Consider the following 22,271-nt stretch of genomic DNA (forward strand, 5'->3'; position numbering starts at 1 on the left):
TACCGATTAGGGGGAAAAAAGAGCCTCACACACTCATTTTTCATTATTTATCTGCCAATTTCATTGAATATTAAACTATACTTAATTCAAGTTAATTAAATGAAACCCATTCTTAAAACTAAGGTAAATGTTTGTCATTACCTTTTATTTACACTTACATAAAATTCAAATAAAGAGAGATGCTGTTTGAATATTAAGTTGATCCTTTCATAGTAACAAAATAGGGGACCATCTCTCTCCCTCTCTCTTTTTTTAAAAAAAGATTTATTCATTTATTTTAGAGAAAGAGTGAGCAAGGGTGTGGGGAGAGAGGAGTAGAGGGAGAGGGAGAGAGAATCTCAAGCAGACTCCCCGCTGAGTGTTGAGCGCAGAGCCCAATGTGGGGCTCGATCTCACCACCCTGATATCATGACTTGGGCTGAAATCAAGAGTCAGACTCTCAACTGACTGAGACACCCAGGGGCCCCATGGGGCATCTGACCTAATTTTCAACCTGCTCGAGTTTAATCAAATATAACCCAACAATGAATGGCTTCCCTGAAAGGCAAAAATAGTCTTCAACACAGGCCACCAAATCACGAACATTTTAAGATTTGCAGATTATAGTATCTATAGTAAGGAAATAAATTAAAAAATTCCAAGACAACAGAAACTGTTGAGGTCATATTTACATGTGTATGTAAGTTTCTTAGGCAATGCTAAAATAAAGTTACATGCTGTAATGTAACACTACACCCTGGAACATAACACAAAATTCAAATCCTGTCTTAAATCCAAGTCAGCTAACCTTGAGACATCTCAGTCATAAGTTGAAATAAAAAAACTACAACATTTTTATTGAATAGTATATTCCCCTTTCTCGAATAGTCAAGACACTATTTTTTATTCAGAAACACAAAAATCAGTCTTGATCTTTCTCTTTTCAACTCTCTTTCTCTTGGAATTTCATTGCAATTACAGGAATTGGCTATAAGTATTACTTGGTATTCAGATAAGTTTGTGCAATTGAAGGTAGAAAGGATTCAAAGAGTTGATTTCATCTAAAAGGAGAAAACTGAAAAAAAAAAAAGCAAAATTTGCTCCATCTTACTAAATTCTGAGTATAAACTAGATATAATCTTATTCATTTCCAAGAGGCACTTCTTTTGCTTACTAAAATTATTGCTAGAGCTTAGTCTTCAAAATGGCTTCATAAATAAAACTGACAGGAACATTCAAATTATTTCTTCAGTTAGTCAATACAAGATTTTTAGATAATGATATAATGATTTTTAGATTAGTTTATGGAAAATATGTAATAACAAAACAAGTAATGAATGATAGTGGAAAATCTAGTTCTCAGAGCACAGAAATAAAAACCTTTCAAGATTTTTTCTTCCTCTTTTTTATTTAGGCAAAGAGTACAGAGAAATTACTTCTACATTGTCTCTTCCTGACTTGCTAGAACCAATCTGTCATTCCCTTAATTTTTCCTACACCATTATTATTTTTGTAAAGATATTACTGTTCCCTAGACCACAATGTGTGTTTTTCTAGGAAGCTTTAGACACCTGCCTTACTGAATTAGAAAGAGATGTGAATAATATGAAATCCACATGAAGAAACTGAAGTAATTCTTGCATGATTCATTCAAATAAAAAAGATGGTTTCAATCATGGTTACTTTCCTATCTCAAAGCCATACATACCAGTACAGTAACGCCCATTTGGAGCCAAGACAAATCCTGGTTTGCAGATGCACTTGAAGCTACCATCTTCATTAATGCACATCCCATTCAAACACATGTTGGTAGTTGTACATTCATCATGATCTGCAGGAGAGCAGAATGACTTACACCATGGCCTTGGGGGAACTGGTTCCCTCTCCTTCCACAAATAACCACCAATCATATTCCACTACATAAATGAACCATGTGCTCATTGATTTTTTTTTCTAATGTGAATGCCAACCAAGTGAGAGCAAAGAGGGTGGAGAATGTGAAGGACCTTTAGTACAAGGGAATATATATAAAGGAAAAAAATTAAGTAAATGTTGTGCTTAGTTGTTATTAAAGCCACATGAAAAGAGCCTTACTTTGATTAGCAAAAATGCTTATATGATTTCAGGGGGGAGTTTCTTCCGTAAGGGAGAATACAGCAATGATAAATGTCAATGCAAGTGGAATGATCTGGACTTCCATTAGTGGGTGAAATACAATGTGTTGCTGTGTGAATAGAGTATTTCTGTGGGATGCCGGTATCTACTTCACTGCCAGACGTCACCAGGACCTCAAATTTAGAGATTTGTTTATCACATATGCCAAACATTTCTATATTCCCCCAGACTGGAGGTCAGGAGGAGACCTTTTCTAATCTGTTGGTGTTGTAATGGCAAAATGTAAAATTCTGTAGGTGCTAAAACTACCACCAAGAAAAACCACTACTTATAATTAAACATATACCACACAGAAAATTTCCAGAAGCAGGAAATTATTCATTGTTATAACATTTCTAAACAATCCATCCTTTGACTTTGTTTTGTGTTAAATGCATTTGTATTTTACTTAAGTCATCTAAAGTATTCTTATATGTGTGTTGCGTAAGCTTTCACAGAAGTAGTATATACGGTTCTAAATAAAAATGTATATCCTTTAAAAATCTTTTGCAAGGGGGCAGGCAATTTCCATACCAACACAGTTTTTTCCATCTGTAGTTAATTCAAAGCCAGCGTTGCAAATGCACTGGAAACTTCCATCTGTGTTCACACACCGGCCGTTTTTACAAAGAACCCCATTCTGGATGCACTCATCAATATCTGGGACAATGAAAAATGGCCAAATATTATTCTTTTACAATAACCACAGATAAAAACAGTAAGATAATAAATGTGATGTTCAATATTCAATTTTTTACATGTAATATCTAAGATCATGTTGCTTCTTTAGACAAACTTCCATCTGTCACCAGATTTTTTTTTTTTTATAGTCTTGACTTGTAGCAGCTGAAGAGGAAAAGAAAGAGAAAAATGGGATGGGGTGTGCTGGGAGGCTAGATGAGGGTGGACAGTGCAGTACAAAGACTGGTGCAAATATTTTGGACACACTGTTAGAAGATATCTAAAGCTATTGAGTAAGAACACAATAACTTCAAACTACCTGGGTTAAGAGCAACATGATGAAGACTGCTAGGCAAGCTTAGCCAAGCAACTAGTCATGGGTGAGTAGGAAATGAAAAAGAAGATAAGCAGAGTCATCTACAGAAAGAATTCTGCAATGAATTAGCAGTGAGAGAGTGTGGAGGATGGTGGACGGGGAGTATGGCAACAAACTGTGAATCAAGATGAGGCCTGACTTGGTGTTGGAGTATATGTGAGGTTCAAAGAAAACAGTAGTTGAAAACGCCTATAAATCTTAAGCTCCGTTAATCAGAGAGCAGGAAGGCTACCGATGTTACTTGGAGAAAGGAAGCGGTGTTCTAAGGAAGGAAGACAAACTGAATTTTCTGCAAAGTCCGATATCATGTTGCCAGGGTTATACATGCAAACAGTGTTCATGCATAAAGGAAGCACATCTGAGGGGAGTATAAAATAAATCTGTAGTAATGCAACAGCACTTACTTCATTCCACGTCTTATTTTAATAAATTTACTTTTAACCTCAACAGCCCGGGTCACTATATTTCATGGAACATTTTCATATGTGAACACAAACTGCCTTACCAATGCATGCTTGCTTAGTAGGAGTCCTCTGGAATCCAGCATGACATTTACAATAATAGGATCCAGGTGTGTTAACACAATCTCCATTAGTGCAGGGATTTGATGTGCATTCGTCAACATCTGTGAGCAGCAAAAGAAACCATTACAGACTTCACTCCATTCCTAGAAATGTTTGTTTAAAGTACATTTAGGCCTCCCAAATTTGAGAGAAGGCCAGTCAGTGGTAATAGTCTAAAGAGTGGAGTATTTATAAATGAATGAAAATTCCTCTCTTCAAATACAGAGGCCAGTCTAGAGATTTACAAAAATATTGCATATTGGAAAGCATAAAGGAATTTGCTTTAATCAAGAAATAATGATTTTTCATTTTGAAAAATGCACAGTGATTAAAAACTCTGAAAAGATTTTTTTTTAAGCTGACTCTGGAAACACACAGCCATGAGTTATAAAACGCTCTAACACTTATACATAGCAATCTGGGCAAGTTAACAGTCTCCTCAAAGCCTTGTACAGTATTGGAAACCCAAGAAAGATGTTCAAAGATATATATTTATAGGTTTATGCTGTCATTTTCATTAGTTTTAAAGAAAAAAATTGACAGATTGTAGAATTTCTTTATTATGTCCTCAATTAGGTATGTAACTATATATGCACTGAGGCTTGGTTGTTTGATATAACAGAAGGTGGAATAGAAAATGGAAATTAATTTAAACAAAGTCTATTACATTCAGCAGCCTTGGGTTTCTTTAGGATCTTACACAGGAAATTTTTGCATAAACCAAGTTCAATGCAAATACTAGCTCAGATCCTAAATGTGAGAAACATTACTGTTTTTCATTCAAGCTCTCCTAAGGCTTGATTAAATGCAAACCCATCGCAGAATTCAGGGACTTTAAGACCAAATGGCGGACTGAACAGTTTGGACTGCTCAGAGTCCAGACAAATTACACATGCCAGAGTCAGAAAAAGTTAAATTCATCTCCTCTCAGCAATGCCCACTAAATATAATTTTAAATGCTAGTAAATTGAAAACTTTGCTGGCTGGTGAGGGCATAATGACTTGCCATTTCATATACATGTAGAAGCTATTAACATATACAATTTCAGCTAAATTGGAGAGCACAACAATCAAATGAATTCACAGGTTTACCATTTTAATAAACAGATTACTGCTTTCACAGATGTTCTTAAAAAAGGAACTGTAATCTATCAAACTCACCAACCTCATTTATATAAACATTCAGACTAAATGCAATTAAGCCCTCTCTGGTAAAGGAGGGGAACAAAAAAATCTCATAGCAAATTAAATCAAAACAACAGAGAATAACAGGATTAAATGCTTTTTCAATTCATCCAAGGGCGCCTTCAGCCCATTAAGATTAACTTACATTTAAACTTTTGGTTGATAACATCAATTCTACTGAGCCAAAGGAATGAAGCAAAATGAGAAAAGACAGAGTTCAGAGCATTAGCAAGCATATAAAGTATACTTTGGATTTTCGAATAGTAATTATCACCTTGAGTTTGCAGTTGAAAATTACTTAAATTCTCTGGTAATATTGAAATGCAACAACTAAAAACATGTTTCAGAAGCTTGCTTGTAAAGCTGTTCACTGTAAAACTCAATTCTAGTGAAGAACATGACACCATGCACCCAACCCCGTCTCTTGAGGTAAACTTTCCAGGAAGGTTACTTTTCAGGGCCTTTTCCTTCCTTGAGAACCTGTTTCCAAGGCCTCTCAGTGCTAGGACAGCTCTGCTAATTATTTTGCCATTACAGTCATAATTCATTTCTATTTCCTTAGCCCCTTAGAGATCACACCAAGGGTGACAGAAAGATAGAGTAGTTCACTGACTTATTTCTTCTTTAGAAGTGAAAACACTCACCAAAAAACTATTAGTGCGTTTAAAATACATGACTTTCAAATCCCATTTGTTTTGGAGGATTACTGTAAGATTTTAAGTTGTAGACTAATCACAAATAACCACTGTCATGTTATGAAATGTACACTTCATGGCTCCTGATTCTGAGGTGTCACAGCCTAGTACTTCCAAATGATCACCTTTGTTTTGCCTTGTGTAGAGGAATGGGAGTACTTAAACATTACAGTCTGTGCACTTTAGTTTCTTCCTATTGGGACTGAGTATTCTTAAGCAAAATTCACAGGATTTTTAAACTCCTAAAATAAGTGAAATAATTGAAAGAGGTTGATTATCAAAATGGTTACATTCTCAGATACTGTTGGGTGTTGGCGTAAGGATAGTATTCTTATAAAATGCTACTAATAATAGAAATCATAATAAAGAATAATAATACTTTTCAAGTATTTTATATTCCAATTTAGCCAACACTTAATTGGCAAGGGCTCTAAGATTACCTCTGGCCCAAAAGAAACAGGAATTATTTCTTACTATCCCAAAACAGAATGATGTGAATTGAGTCAAATCCTATTGCTAACAGTTGTTTGTCTTATGTAGACATAAAAGAGTTGCAGAAATACATTTGATAGCAGGAAAAGGAGAGAAAAACATGGTGAGTAAACAGAACATTTTTAGGTCTCAGGACTACCTCTTATAATAGCAAAAGGGATGTGATTTTATTTTCTTTCTCTGTGATCCTTTAATAGAGTTATTATCTTTTCACGTTATGACACTTCATCAGTATCTAACACAAGTTCCCAAACAGCAGGGGCAATTTGTTATTCCTCAAAACAGTACAAATTAGTTACCACTCTTATCTTGGACTCCTATAAATTAAAACACTAGATAACTTATATCTTTTTAACTTTTTCTGATATCCTAACCTTATTATTTATAACCTCAAGCTTATACAGAGTACTGAATTAAAAATACTAAAAACTGGGGCATCTGGATGACTCCATCAATTAAAGCAACCGACTCTTGGTTTCAGCTAAGGTCGTGATCTCGGGGTCATGGGATTAAGCACCACATTAGGCTTCAGGCTTAGCTCAGAGTCAGCTTGAGACTCTCTCTCCCTTTCCTTCTGCCTCTCTCCCCTGTTCACTCACTCTCTCTTTCCCCCAACCTCTGAAATAAATAAATAAATCTAAATAAATAATAAATAAACCTAAACTTCACTTGGGTTTTAACTTTGCAGGACAGGAGGATGAGATCAATCTAGAATGCAACTGTTTGTAACACTGCTTGGGTAAAATACACAAATTTGAGATATATTAACACATTAACTGTACAGACATGCAATCCCAATGCTACTTTAGACAGTTTATGAAAGGATCCGTAGCAGCCCTTCTCACATGAGTTTCAGAAAAATAAGGACCTATTATTACCTTTGGACATTCACTTTATGTGATTAGCTCACATCCTCTGCATCTGGAGTTATACTACCTGTGCATCACCCTTGGAAAAATTGAAAAAATGGTTACTGAAATCACTTTCTGCAGGACTAAATTTGCTAAAGGAACCCTTGTTGAGGAAGCTGGTTGGAAGAATGACTCCAGAAACAAAATTTGTGATCCTTAAAGATAGTTCATTTTATATCAATGGTTCACAAAATCCCCCAGAGTACAGTTGTTTTATTAGGTAGAAAAAAGCACACGTGGATGCTTATATGAAATAAATGGTGGTCTTTGGCTATTTTGCAGAAAAGATTAAACTTTTGGCCTACTTTTATTTACTGGTTAGTGCACCATGAAGTGACATATGAATGCAAATATTAATAATAATAAAAGAATCAAATTTCAGTTTGATACACTGTAATTTTATATGTATGTATGAGAGAAGATATTTTATATATTGTATACTTATAATCATGTTTTCTGGTAGGAAAGTCAATTTCAAGTCACATAATAATAAATATATCCATATTTCATGGTATTCCACTCCCCACCCACCCCGGTCTATCACTTAAACAAACATCCAGTAGTATCAGATAAGCCAGGGCTGCTGCATAGGGTTATACCCTAAATAACCCTGGGGTGCGACATTTATACATAAATGTGACCATTATGTGAATGGTCCCTTTATAGTTGTGCAGTGCAAAACCTGTGTAACTGCAAGGATCGTGAGTTAAAGGTTACTTAATCGTTCTCAACTGTATGTAGTTTAGAATGATTAGTTTTTCCAAAACATATTTGGCTCACATTTTCCTTCATAATCATAGTACACTTAAAGCTTTTCAGTTTATCCTGGTAAAATTTGATACTCTCTGTTCCTGTTCATCTATATGACAGAAAACCGGAATCCAAATCAGGTATTTAGGGTTATGCTAATTACAAAGCATATACATTATCATTTGCTAAACTACTCCTAAACTAAAACTACTCTCAAGAGGTCATCAAAACCCTCTTCATCATAAAATCCAATAGCTTTCTCGGCCCTCATTATATTTGATTCTTCTGCCACATTTCATACTTGTCACTACTTTTCAAAGGGTATCCTTGCATAGCTTCAAAGACATAATACTTTCTGGAATTATTTTGCTATCTCATCAATGGTATCAGCAAATTTTCTTTAGTGGGACTCTGTCGCTGTGGCAGAGGGTTCTAGCCACAGTACTACTATTATTTTTCCACTCTTGCTGTGGTTCAGCCTGGGTGATAATACTCACCCTCAAAGTTCTAACAGCCACTTGTACATCACAGATGCCTTGATTTATAACTGCAGTTCTGAACACTTCTCTTAGCTTTAGACCTTTATAACGCAATGCCCTAGATACCTAACACTCAACATATCCCTCACCTGGGACATGTTGACTCCTCACCTATCTGGTCCCAATCTGCACCTTCCTCAGCATGGTAATGACCACCATATACCTAGTGCTGCTCAGCTAAGAAGGAAGGAGAAAGGGAGGCAGACACAGAAATCATAATATACAGGTCAGGAAAAAATGAGAGATTCATAAAGGGGGTTATTTGAGCAGGAGGTGCACACAGGAGACAGCTTGGAAATTAGCTTTGCTTCAGAAGACTTTCTTTTAAAATGATTTTCACTCTAATTTGTCTCTACAGTCTTAAAGCTATGAAAAAATGAAGGATTAAAGAATCATGAGCTTACCTATGCAGTCCCCGTTTGAATCCTGCTTATATCCCATGTTGCATTCACATCGGTAGCTAGACACAGTAGGTATGCAACGCCCATTTAAACAGAGATTAGCATGGTGCTTACAGATATCTATCGTCTGGTTCAGAATAGCTACAGAAAATCAAAGCAAAAATGGTATTTCAGCATTACAACATGCAGCACTTTTATTAAAGTTAATTTTTAAAAGGTCTGTTCATTAGGTGTACATATCAAAGGTTCACATTATTCTCTATTTTATTAAAACTTGAATGTTGAGGATCCAAAAACAATTCCTGAGACACATGGTTGTAATGTGCATTTGTTAAGTTATACATCTGGAAACTCTGCCCATAATGATGTCTTTTCAAAATTTCAGCAATGTTCTACTGTACATTTGAATGCTTTCCATTTCTCTCTCTTTCTTTCTTTCTTTCTTTCTTTCTTTCTTTCTTTCTTTCTTTCTTTCTTTCTTTCGTAACTGTGCTGAATATTCAGATATAGCAAATAGGCTATATGCCAAAAAGAATAAACATAACACTGTAGGACATCATTAAATATTATTAGCAAGAGCAGTTCTTACAAAAAGAACGAACTTAAATGTCAAGTACACCAATGCCAGTTCTGGCCTGAAGCCCAAGTTATTCAACAAAAAAAAAAGGGTGAGGAAAAGAAAGATATTTCATTAAAATATTTGGATAGGCACAGAGCAAGACTTGTTCAGTTTATCTCAGTTGAGAAATGGTTCTGGAAAATAATTCAAGGGGTGTATGAATAGGGCAACTCCAAACAGCCAAATGAAATACACTGGAACCAAAAACATGCTCTTTAATGGCGTCATCTGGACTGGAGTATGACCATGCTCTCATCTTTATTTTCAAAGAGGGTCACTCTTCTTTTCTCCAATTTAGAAAGTTTATGGAACAGAAAAATAATATTTTCCTAAGAATTTTTTACTACTACTTTATATTTTAGAACCTGAAAGGGGTTTTAACACACACACACACTCACACACCTTTTGAAAAAAAAAGTTAGGTATCATAATATCACTTAAGGCAGAAAACTAAAGAATCTACACAAAAAGCGAACACTCACTTAGTCCAGTGATTATGGGCCCCTGTCCCCCGGCCCCTACACCAGCTCCCCCAACTCCAGGTGAAAAGCCATTGCCTCCAGGGATGGGGATGAAGCCTGTCCCTCCTGGGCCATAGCCATTGCCACTTGGGGCAAAGCCATTCCCCCCAGTGCCTCCAGGTCTGGAACCAGCACTCCCTGGAATGCCTCCTATTGGAAGTCCATCCATGCAAAGTCTGCGATATTCCTCTAGAAGAAAAGAAAAGCCGGGTAAACACAGATGCATGGCCTTCTATATGATAAAATCAATCTGTATACTGTAAGAACATTTTGGCTTATCTATATTATTTGATCTGATTAAGTAAGGAAGTAAGGTATTATATCTTGATCCAGGTTTTCAAGGCTAGCAGTTGCAGGAAAAGGTATAGATATATTTCAGGAAGAAAAAATGAAAATCTATTTGCCACATTTTATTTTTTTAAAAGATTTGATTCATTTACTTATGAGAGACACAGAGACAAAGAGAGGCAAGGTCACAGGCAGAGGGAGAAGCAGGCTGCATGCAGGGAGCCTGACATGGGACTCAATCCCGGGTCTCCAGGATCACATCCTGGGCTGAAGGTGGCGCTAAACCAATGAGCCACCAGGGCTGCCCCTATTTGCCATATTTTAACTAAGTTGCATAAGCAAAGACTTGTCTATATGTGCATTTTGATTTCATGTACCCAAGTGCCACTCGTAAAATTCTAGATGGAACTATGAATGCAAGAAATTTACTTAAGTGGATGAAAATTAAAGCACTCAGTAATTCATTCTGTAGATTTGGTTTTATTTGTAAAGTCCTCAGTATCATACCTATAGATTTTTCCCATCTCCTTTCTTTGTTTTATGATATTAGTATGTAGACTTTAACAGAAAACAGTGTTTAGTTAGCTTTTCAATCTGCTCCTTATTTGTGAAAGTATCAAAACTTAGAGAAAAGAAGCAAGCTCCTTATTTCCTCATTGGTTCTCAGAATTAGAACATCATGTCAGTAGAAATGAAAATTATTTAAGTTAAGCAATTGTTTCAGTATTAACATTACTGTTATATATTACTAGTAAGACTAAATTTCCAAAATTGTATACTATACATTACTGGTGCATTTTTAAAGCTTTTATTACTCAATTTTGATATTTTATAGCTTAGAAATTTTGAAAGAATGGACTTTTATCTTTTCCTTTTCTCCGTAACAGTACATATAGATACATATCTTGATAAGCATAGTTCAAAAAGTTTATTTTCATAATACCATAATTTAACATAAAGACAATATGACAAAACATATTGATGTGCCTTTATATGATTGATAAACTTTAATCCTCAATTTATTATTTGTATCACATTAATAAGAGGAGCTACTTCTCATTTATCCTAAAGTAATTTCCTGATATGGCCCAGCTATACGGTTAGTTAATACAGCAAAGTGAATGAGAGGTATCCTCCTACCCTTTTATTCTTAACATTCAAGTCATTAAAAAGGGGAAATATCTTCAAGGATTGGGATACTAGAAATTAAGGACACTCCTAAAATAAAATATAAATTAATGTATTTGAATAAACTCAAAGCTCTGAAATGAAAGATCAGGAGATTTTAAAACTGAACTGAAATACTGATGTTCAAAATAATTTTTAAATAATATTTGCACCAAGACAAGCCATAATCAGGTTTCGGGAATTTTTCTGATATTAAAAAAGTGGATAAAATCAAAATTGATACAAATAAACAATGCAACCCTGTCCCTCACAGAAACAGCTCAGTCACACTGAAGACCATAAAAGGAATACACATATGACTTGACTTCAAGGAGGACAGCAAAGTACACAAGCATTGCTAATTTTCCTACCACCACCTGTCCTGAGGGACTAGCACTCAGCTGCTCACCAGAGCCTCTGACAGGACAGGCCTCAGGAATGGTTCCAACACCCCAGCAGCGGCCAGGCTCACAGCAGCATTGCATTTTCGTCATTCTGCCCGGGAGCTCTTGTGCACAGCGACCATTCACCAGGCCCGAGAAACACGTACCTGTTCTCTGATCTGAACATGTGGGAAGAAAACAGAAGGCAAGGCAGAATTATTTCAGGGTCTGGCGTCAATTATTTTACATATCAGAAGAGGCTAAGTGAAGGGGATTATTCTACTTACCTCTATTATACCTATTTATTTTCTTAGTTTCTATGACATTTGTTCATTTCTTCACTTATTTACTGATTGTACATTCACTGAACACTTATTCCATGCTGTACCCCAGGGATATAGAAAGGAAAGGCATGAAGCAGATATATGCTCATATTACATCGAGAAGCCAAGCCCAGACAGGCCCAGAGCTTGAAGGAAAGCAAGAATCCAATCCCTCCCTAGATTATCCAATCCCCAGCTGACCTGCAGGTGCATAGTATTGTTTGCCACTGAGAGTTTATGGTTGTTTGTTAACCAAATACCTGACTGATATAGTTGCTATTCTAGACAGTTGATCACAAACAGCTCCTCTGAGACATCTGAGCAGAGACCTGCATAATGTGAGGCATGAACCACTCAGTTATCTGAAGGAAGAGAAGTTCAAAGAAGAAGCAGCGATGGGCCTGATGTGTGTAAAATCAAGGGGCCAATGTGGCCAGAGAAGGAACACAAAAGGGAGCGCAGACGACTGAGTTCAGAGGGCAAGATCATGTATAATCTTGTAAGATCATTAGAGAAGGATTTTGGGATTTTATGTGGAGTGCTATACAAGTCACTGGATCCTTTCAATTAGAGGATAGATAATGGTTTACTTTTTAAAGATCTCTTGGCCTGTTGACTGTACTGAGTGCAGGAATGCCAGTGAAGGTAATCAGTAAGGGATAATGGTAGCTTGGATGATGGTGGCAGTGGTGACAATGATGAGAGTGGTCAGAGGGCAGACATTCTGAAGGCACAGCCCAGGGGGAACTTGCTTGGGGGTGCAGTATGAGAGAAAGAGAGTCTTGGAAATTTCCTAAGTTTTTGACTTAAGACAGACAGCTGAGATGGGAAGAAAAGAGGAAAAAAGCAAGATTAGGAGATTTAGCACAAGGCTTCTCTTTAAAATCTTTTACATTTGAGATGTTGAATATAGGAACCTAGAACCCAGAGGAATGGTTAGGTTGAAGATGTATACCTATGAATGACCTGTACTCATGCAGTTATAAGCCCTGAGGCTGGATAAGATACTTTCAAGAATTAGGGGCAATGGGTTATGCAAATGGTAAAGACAGGTAAAGTAAGGTGAGGACCAAGTTGTAACCATGGGGCCTGGAAAGATGTTATGGTAAGAAGGTTGTGGATTATCTTGCAGCATTGGGTGTAGAGTGGTAATATGATCAAACATGACTATAATAAACATCACCCTAGCAGCAGGGTAGAGAATGGATCATAACAGTAGATAAAGGGTGAAAGACATCACCAAAAGAGAACATAAAATGCAAAGTTCCAAAAGTATAAAATACTGATATCATCTGTAAGCCTTATGGGCTTAAACTAAAATTGCCTTTATTGTAAGCAATATATATTATTCAACTTTCATCAAGAAGCTTTGCAGAAGTTTTGTCTATGACTGCAAGAAGAAATATGTACTGCAACAATCAGGAGCTGCATATAAATAATGTAGATGAAACTATTAAAAAATTCCATTAATAGGTAACGTCTATTTTTTTATACAGGATACAGAGTTTAAAATAAGTATTTTACTTTCTCAAATGGTCTGTAGTACATCCAGGTAGCTTCTAAACTGTTGTTCAATAAGTGAATTGGCTTTAAGGTACTCCCTGTAAGAATCAGAACACCGCCTTTCATTTCCCAAAAGAAACCTAGTATGCCCAAAAGTGAAGTACTAAATTTGAAGCATGCATGCATACTTGAAAGCACCGCAGACATTTCATAAACCTCACAAGCTGGGCTTGGACAGACTGTCACTGGGAATAAGTTCACAGGTAGATTTCTGTGCCCAAAAATGAGGCAGGAAAATAAGTTCTGGAATATTTATTCCAGAAACCCCAAGTATTATATTCCTAAATTTACTCAGTTGCTACATTCCTCAAGAATAGGATGTAAATGTAGATAAGAAAGTTCTGAACTCAACAATAATTGTGGTTACAAAACACACTCAGTATTACAAAGTGGGTTGAATGTGTTTCTCTCTTTAATTCTCCTGCAAGGAGGAGGTTGTACCAATGAATTTGAGAAAAAACAAAAACAAAACAAAACAAAACAAACCCATATCCTTGAATCAGAAGATTTAGGTCTTCCCTCGAAATCTTACTACTTGATTTTGTAGCTATATTTAACTCTTCTTCCTCATGGAACAGGGTTAGTGGCAGAATTAAATAGGACAGTATTTGTTCTTTTCCAGCAGAATGGTGGATCAGCTACCCTGAATGTCCCTCCCAACTGGAACATCCTGCATAAAATTTGAAAAAATATTTTTAAAAATACATTACCCAACTGTCATGAAAGAAAGGGAAAAATACAGACTCACAATGAAGTGAAAATAGGAATCTTTTTTAAAAAAAGATTTTATTTATTTATTTATTTATTTATTTATTTATTCATTCATTCATTCATGAGAGATACACAGAGAGAGACAGAAACATAGGCAGAGGGAGAAGCAGGCTCCCTGTGGGGAGCCTAATATGAAATTTGATCCCAGGACCCTGGGATCATGCTCTGAGCCAAAGGCAGACAGTCAATCACTGAGCCACCCAGGCGTCCCAAAAATGGGAATCTTAAGAGGTAAGCACACATCTAGATTTCAGATTTAGGGATCCCTGGGTGGTGCAGCGGTTTAGCACCTGCCTTTGGCCCAGGGCATGATCCTGGAGACCTGGGATCGAATCCCACATTGGGCTCCCGGTGCATGGAGCCTGCTTCTCCCTCTGCCTGTGTCTCTGCCTCTCTCTCTCTCTCTCTCTCTCTGTGACTATCATAAATAAATAAAAATTTAAAAAAATTTATTAGATTTCAGATTTAGAGCTTCTGCAAAGCTCTGGAAACTTTGAACTTCAGCCTTGATACTTCCACAGGGCTGCTAGAGCATACAAGATAAAAAATCCAACACAAAACTTAATAGGAAACTCTCATCAACTACAGGCCCCAAAGAACCATAAGTAATCTTTTGTACAAAGCTATACTGTACACAGGTGGGCAGCTTAGAGACTTGCCTGTCTCTACACCTCAGGACTGAGTGGAGATAAAAATATAAAAAAGAAATCTCTCCTAAGAATCTTTAACCACAAGTTCTTCCTTAAACAGAGAGCTTCGATGTCTCAATTGATAGTAGATTTGTGGTCTGAAAAACTTCAAAGGAAGATTATACTACATAGAGGTCTCTCAGGGATACCAAGCAATTGGCAAAAGCAAAACAGGACCAATGAGAAACTAATATTACACAGGTCTCAAAGAATTCCCATAGACAAGTCCCCAAAAATAGAGGAGTGGCTAAGAAGAAAATACATAAATGGCTAAATAAATGAGTAAATATATAGCACATAAAGAAACAAGGTTCCATGAACAAAAGCAGCTGATAAACATCAGATATCAAATATAGAATGGTCAGACTGATTTTGACAATTTGTAATTATTTTTAATAACAATTCATTAGATATTAATTAGAACTAAATGATATTTAATATGCTAAGACAATTAAAATAGACAAATATGAACAGGTAAATAGAATCCATAAACCATGAAAGAAGAGACTTAAAGAAATTCAGTGAAACACTGTAAATGAAAACTATCATAATTGAAAAAATGTTTAGTGGATATATCAAATGGTATACTACATATGGATGAAAAGAGAATTAGTTACCTTGAAAATATATCTGAATAATTTATCTTCAGTGTAGTTCAGAGAGACAAGAGACAGAAAATATTCTTTTAAAACAGGTTAAGAAATATGGAGGTGAGCATGAGAAGGTAACATACATCTAGTAAGGGTACTAGAAAGAAGTAATAAAGCAGGTTGAGGGAGAGGCAATATTCAATAGATACTAGCTTAGAACTTTCTAACAATGTTGCAGGACAATCTCATATCTATGAAATCCAATAAATCTAAAGTGGGAAAAAATTTTTTAAATATCCAGAGCTCGGCACATCACGGTGAAACTGCAGACCAACAAAGAAAAAACGAGGACGTTAAAAATGGCTAGAAAGAGACACAGATTACCTATTAAGGAACATTCAAACCAATCACTGGCCTCTTAATAGCAGCAATGGAATACTGTCCTTTCTGTACACTATGATAAAATAGCTGTCAGCCTAAAATTCTGTATCCCAAGAAGCCATCTTTCCAAAGGGAAAATTAATGTGATTTTCAGGAACACATACAAAAAAGAAAGAATTTTCTACCAAAAGATTCTTGCTAAAGGAAATTTTAGAACTGGTTCTTTTTTTTTTTATTTTTTTATTTTTTTTTTAATTTAAGTGGGCTCCATGCTGGGCATAGAGCCCAATGCAGAGCTTGAAGATCTGAGCTGAGATCAAGAGTGGATGCCTAACCAACTGAGTCACCCAGATGCCCAGTAGAAAAGATTCTTTAGGCAAAAGATGATTCTAAACAGAAGGTTTGAAATATACGAAGGAATAATGAGGAAAAATAGTTATATATATGGGTATGTATAAACAAGCACTAAAATACTACAAAACAATGATAACGATTAATTTGTTGCATATACAAAGTGGCAACTGGCTAGAGTTTTTTTTTTTTTTTAAGTTGGGAGGGGGCAAAGTGTGAGCATTTCAATACTCTTTTATTGTTTAGATATGAGTAAAATCCAGATAATTTTTGGCTATGAACCTTAAAATACTAGGATGACCACTAAAACCACGGAAGTATATAATTTCTAAACAATAAAGTTTAAAAATCAGAGTGTGGGGGAGGAGAGAGAACCAAAAAAAAAAAAAAAGAGAGAGAGAGAGAGAGTGATACAGGAAAAAAAAGGTGGAAAGCACAAAGAAGGTAATCAAAATAAAAACATATTGGTTACTAAACAAATACAAATGGATTTAAAGCTCAACCTAAAAGACAAAGATTTTCTGACTGAAAAAACTTCAAAAAATTTTAGATTTAGATTGGAGGTGATACATTTACAACCTAAGGAAGAAGAAAGACTGAGGAAAAAATACACAGCAGGCATATATTTAAACCCACCAACACCCACTCACAAAAATGTGAAGCATGATAATGAGATAAAATCGATAAACAGTATTTAGAAACAGACCAAGGAGAAAAGTAAAGATTGTTTTTTAAGATTTATTTATTTATTCATGAGAGACACAGACTGAGAGAGAGAAGCAGAGACACAGGCAAAGGGAGAAGCAGGCTCCTCACAGGGAGCCCGATGAGAGACTTGATCCCAGATCCCAGGATCACGACCTGAGCCGAAGGCAGATGCTCAACCACTGAGCCACCCAGGCATCCCGAAAAGTAAAGAATTTTAGAGAGTCAATATATATTGGAAAAAAGGCTCAATTTATCAGGAAAATATAATACTTTAAATATTCATCATTTTGTAACATAACAGCAAAATAGAGAAACAAAAGCGTGAAGAGCCACATGAAGAAACTGAGAATTCACTATCATGGTGGGATATTCAGACAACCCTTTCAGTAACTGATAGATATGGTAGACAAAATTCAGTAAATAAAGAAAAAAACGTGAACAGCACAGGAAACAAGTTTGATCTAAAGGATATATCTTTTCAACAATGGGAGAAAATACATCTTTTTTCAAGCATGGAAAAATTTGCAAACCAGGGAAACCCTATACACTTTAAACAACTCGTAGGCCAAAAACTGGAAATAAAGTAATATGTATAAAAATGAGTAGGTGCTCATCAGGGATCATGAGGAATCTATACCAGTCCCAAACTACGGGAGTCTGCAAAAATATTGTGAGAGGTCCACAAATCTGTGTTTACATTGAACATGCAATGCAGGTATATAATGCCTCACCATATGAAGGCACTACTGTGATTCCCATATATGGAGACTGCATTTTGACCAATAAAATACAAATTCACTTAAATGTATTACTAAATACCCATTTGCTTTTCCATTATGCAATGTCTCAGAGATACTGAATTATCACCCTGTGTGGATCAAAAAAAAACATCCTTCTATATCAAAGAGTGGTCTTCAAATTCAGTAAGTATAAATAACCACTGTTCTACACAGTTCAAAAATCTCTGATCAGTCCCTAAGATACATATTGGAGGAAACCATGTCATTTGTGAGAGAGTAGAGAGCAGAAAGAGAGGCTTAGAAAATAAATCATAACTTTTTTTCAAATTCTACAATTAGTTTCTCCTAGTAATATCAGGGAGGTAGACCATCTACTTCCAATCCTGTGTATCAAAAACATACTAGGATAAGAAACAGATCAATTTGATGCATCATAGTTAAGGTCTCCCCCAAAATACATTTTGACACAAAGCAGTGACTCTTTTGTTTGCATACAAAAACTGCATGGTCAGAAACACAGAAAGCACTGTGTTGAAAACATGTCACAGGGAAGAATGTCTGGACTGAAAAAAAAGGCACCTGATAGAAATGAGAGCTGTCTAGGCACACCATCCCTTGAAATAGGGAATTATTCAGGGCAAAGGCAGATGAGGCATATTTATTTCACAATAAGGACAAATCTTTCTGATGCTTGGTGTATGTTTAACTGCTGGACTGATATGCCAGAAGTAATGAAAACAAGTCTATTTTTCTAACAATCTATCACCCTCACTACATTCCTGAACAAGGTTTACATGAAGTCTCATTTAAGCCCCACTGTGAAGGAGGAAGCAATTCATCTTCTCTGATTAAAATATAAATGTATCTTGAGGCAAAATAATGGAATGCTTATCAGAGTTTTCTCATGGTTTGACATTTACTCTAAGCTTGATTTGAGAACTAATGGTTAATTAGACGATGTGATGAAAACCTTGTAAAAGCTGGGGATTGTACCTCAAAATAAAGAGATCTCCTGTTGAATGAGTTTTGCTCATTGGAAATGAAGGATTCAGCCGGAAAACGCGGGTAAGGTTAGCTCAGGTTAGAATTCTAGTGATCCTAGGTGTTGGATAAATGGCAGCCATTGTCTCAGGCTTTATCCCCTGATGCCAGAGGATTGCACCTGCCTCTGTGACAGTCTGGAGCCAAACTCAGTTCCCCCTGATGAATTCTGCAGATTCCTGCTATTCCTAAAATACTTCCATGTAGGCTTTCATGTTTCTATTACACAAGACTAACTAGAACTGGGAACAATTAAAGAAACAGGAGTACTGTGGTTCCTAGGATATTTCTTACTTTAAAATTGTGAAGTGTTTTTTTCCTTACCATCTAACCTTTTCTTTCTAGGACCTTTGTTCTCAATTAAAACTAGTATCCCTGTTCCACCAGATGAGGTGTATGTGATGCTGAAGTTAAAAGTAAAACACTACGTAGTGTACTATTGCATCCCTGTCTCCCCTTCTCCCTTCAGTTAAACATTTTTAGGCATTTTGGGTTATCCCTCAAGTGTTTTGTTGCAAATACCATACATACGTGACCAACACCAGTCGCCACACAAACAACTGCAGTAATAACAGCAAGTTCTTTCCCCCATTGATTTTCATCTATGGTCTCTGACTTGCTTGAAAATCTTGATGGACTCTCAGTGCCATCAGAATCAATCTGAAACTTCTCAGCAGAGAAGTTAAGAATCTTAGCAACAGAATCTTAAGTTCAACCATCTTTCTTGTTTGGTCTCTAACTATTTCCTCCCTCAGCTCTCCTTCTCAGTCAGATAAACTCTTCACACCCTCTCTGGAGCCCCTCAGACACTTTCTGCATCTGTAGGCTTGCTCATGGCTTTCTTCTTGCTGGGCACAGTCCTGCTCCCTTTGTGCAGCAACTAACTACCTGTGTGCCAAAGTCTACATCAGTAGCCATTTCCTTAAGACGTTTTGACTCATAGCACCCACCTACAAAATGATTTAGCACTTAATCACTCACGGCCTCAAACATTTTCTATTATTTTTTCACATTATGTTTTCAGGTTTTGTTTGCTTAAGAATACTCTAAGACAATATTGTGCACTGAAACTTTTTTTAAGGCTCAAGAAAATGTCCTAGGATGTTGTGGCCACAAGATTTTCTACATGCTTACTCTCATTTCCTGAATTTTGCTGGCGTTGCTGCTGACTGATACTTTCAAGTCTCTCTGCTTAGGGGTCCCCACTGGCTTTGGGCTCACATCAGCAAGCATATCATCTTGCATACAGATTTTTCTCACTGCTCTAATCAGCTCACTAATTACTCATTGCTGTCTGCTAGTCATTTTCTCTGCCTGTATTACAATGTGGAAATTAGGTACTAATAATGCCAGAGGTTCCAAAATGACATAAGAGTCATTACATTGTTCTATTAAAAATGCTTCTAAGAAAATGATTATTAGGCATGTTTCTCCTCTTTTCAGAACTGACATGTGTTAGTATTCTATGTTGAAAAGAAAGCTCTGTCCTGGATATTAAAAAAAAAAAAACTTGATAAAACATCCTAGATAAAACTACATTAGGCATTTGACTTTTATATTCAGTAAAATGAGAATATCCTAGATTAAAATTAAAATGCCCAACTCAATTCTTCTGCCATATGAAATTGTTTTCCTACACATAAAAGAAAAGAGGTGGTTTATTGGTGTTTTATTTTTTTTTAATATTTTATTTATTTATTCATGAGAGAGACAGAGAAAGAGAGAGAGAGAGGCAGAGACACAGGCAGAGGGAGAAGCAGATTCCTTGCAGGGAGCCCAATGCAGACTGGATCCCGGATCCTGGGATCACTACCTGAGCCAAAGGCAGACACCCAACTGCTGAGCCACCCAGGTGCCCCCTTATTGGTGCTTTATAATGTGATATATTTTTGGATATTTTTGTTAACTAGAATAAGAAATTGGGGCAGCAATCAGCGTATGTCACTCTCAGAACAGAAGGGCAGATAATGTACAGTTTCATACTCAAGAAAAAGTTTTGAGTCCACCCAATTCATTACTGTTAGTATATATATATATATATATATATATATATACATGGTTATGAAATAAATAACATGGACACATCCATGATATACATAATTCAATCATAAATTCAGTGTAAGAAAATAGACTCAGCTTTAAAAAATCAAAATCAGGGATCCCTGGGTGGCGCAGCGGTTTGGCGCCTGCCTTTGGCCCAGGGCGCGATCCTGGAGACCTGGGATCGAATCCCACGTCAGGCTCCCGATGCATGGAGCCTGCTTCTCCCTCTGCCTATGTCTCTGCCTCTCTCTCTCTCTCTGTATGACTATCATAAATAAATAAAAATTTAAAAAAAAAATAAAAAATAAAAAAAAATAAAAAAATAAAAAATCAAAATCAAAGATCTCTGACACATTAAAATGTTAGATTTGTTTGGAAAACACATACTTATTCCAAATGTAACATAATTATTCAAAGAAATTTTAAGCTGCCTAATTTTAACAGTGGTTTTATAATTGTGGAGAGTCACTCTTCCCTCCTTAGGGGATCTCTTTTGTTCCTGGGTCAGGATGTTGACCCTGGAATGAATGAGGATTCATAGGTACCACAGAAGTTCAAGCAGACTCTTATCTTGGGAGTACTCTGGACTATAACTCAGGGGCAACCACATCATGTCCAGCAGGATGCCAAATGATACAAAGCAGTTATTAACCAACACAAAATTCTCACATTCAACATCATCTACTTCATCCATTTGTTGGTTTGCCCATTCATTTCTAAAAGATTTACTGAGCTCGAACTTCTCTACAACCACCACGTAAGGCTCTGAGGGAACAGTATAAGTTAGGATCAATGGAGCATACAGTATGGCCAACCAATAAAGCACAAGTATCCATACAATGTGATAAAGCCAGAAATGAAGAAAATGAAAAATATTATGGGTGGGCTGATCAATTTTGCCCAAGAAGGAAATGGAATATCTAATTGGTGACAGGGAGGAGTCAGGAAATCAAGATGCTTTAGAAGAGAGGATGTTGTGGGCAAAGGCATGGTAGTGTGGTCATGCAGAATAGTGACAGAAATGTGAGGGTGAGGTGGCAAATCATTAGTAACAAGTCTTGAACACAGGCTGGTACCAGGTTCTACAGGGCTTTGAATGTCCAGGTCAAGACTTAGAACTTTATAGAGACAGGCAAGGAATAAAGAGAACTTATTATTATAATTTCATGGTAAACCAAATATCTGACAGCAAAGAAAAACAACCTCCATAAATCACTGGGAGTCTTAATCATGATTATCGGAATATAATGAAGAATATGCCTGCTTTTCAATGCAAAAGGAAAAGTGAACACAAATTTTTTTTGACTAAACAAATATTTAGAAATTTTAAAAAATCAAATACAAAGAAATAATTTGGAAGTATTTGT

General features: G+C 36.2%; 1 protein-coding gene across 1 annotated transcript in view; it reads right to left on the reverse strand.

The window, feature by feature from the left end:
• The window catches only part of FBN2 (fibrillin 2), a 240,438-nt gene that overhangs the window by 97,792 nt on the left and 120,375 nt on the right, over positions 1–22,271 (reverse strand). Inside the window, exons 9-14 of the mRNA XM_072840875.1 lie at positions 11,731–11,883; positions 9,828–10,055; positions 8,730–8,867; positions 3,696–3,815; positions 2,668–2,793; positions 1,688–1,810 (exon numbers count right to left, since the gene is read on the reverse strand). Coding sequence (XP_072696976.1) covers positions 1,688–1,810; positions 2,668–2,793; positions 3,696–3,815; positions 8,730–8,867; positions 9,828–10,055; positions 11,731–11,883 — 888 coding nt within the window. The remainder of the gene's footprint in view (positions 1–1,687; positions 1,811–2,667; positions 2,794–3,695; positions 3,816–8,729; positions 8,868–9,827; positions 10,056–11,730; positions 11,884–22,271) is intronic.

This window comes from Canis lupus, chromosome 10, assembly GCF_048164855.1.
Source record: "Canis lupus baileyi chromosome 10, mCanLup2.hap1, whole genome shotgun sequence".
NCBI classification, from domain to species: domain Eukaryota; kingdom Metazoa; phylum Chordata; class Mammalia; order Carnivora; family Canidae; genus Canis; species Canis lupus.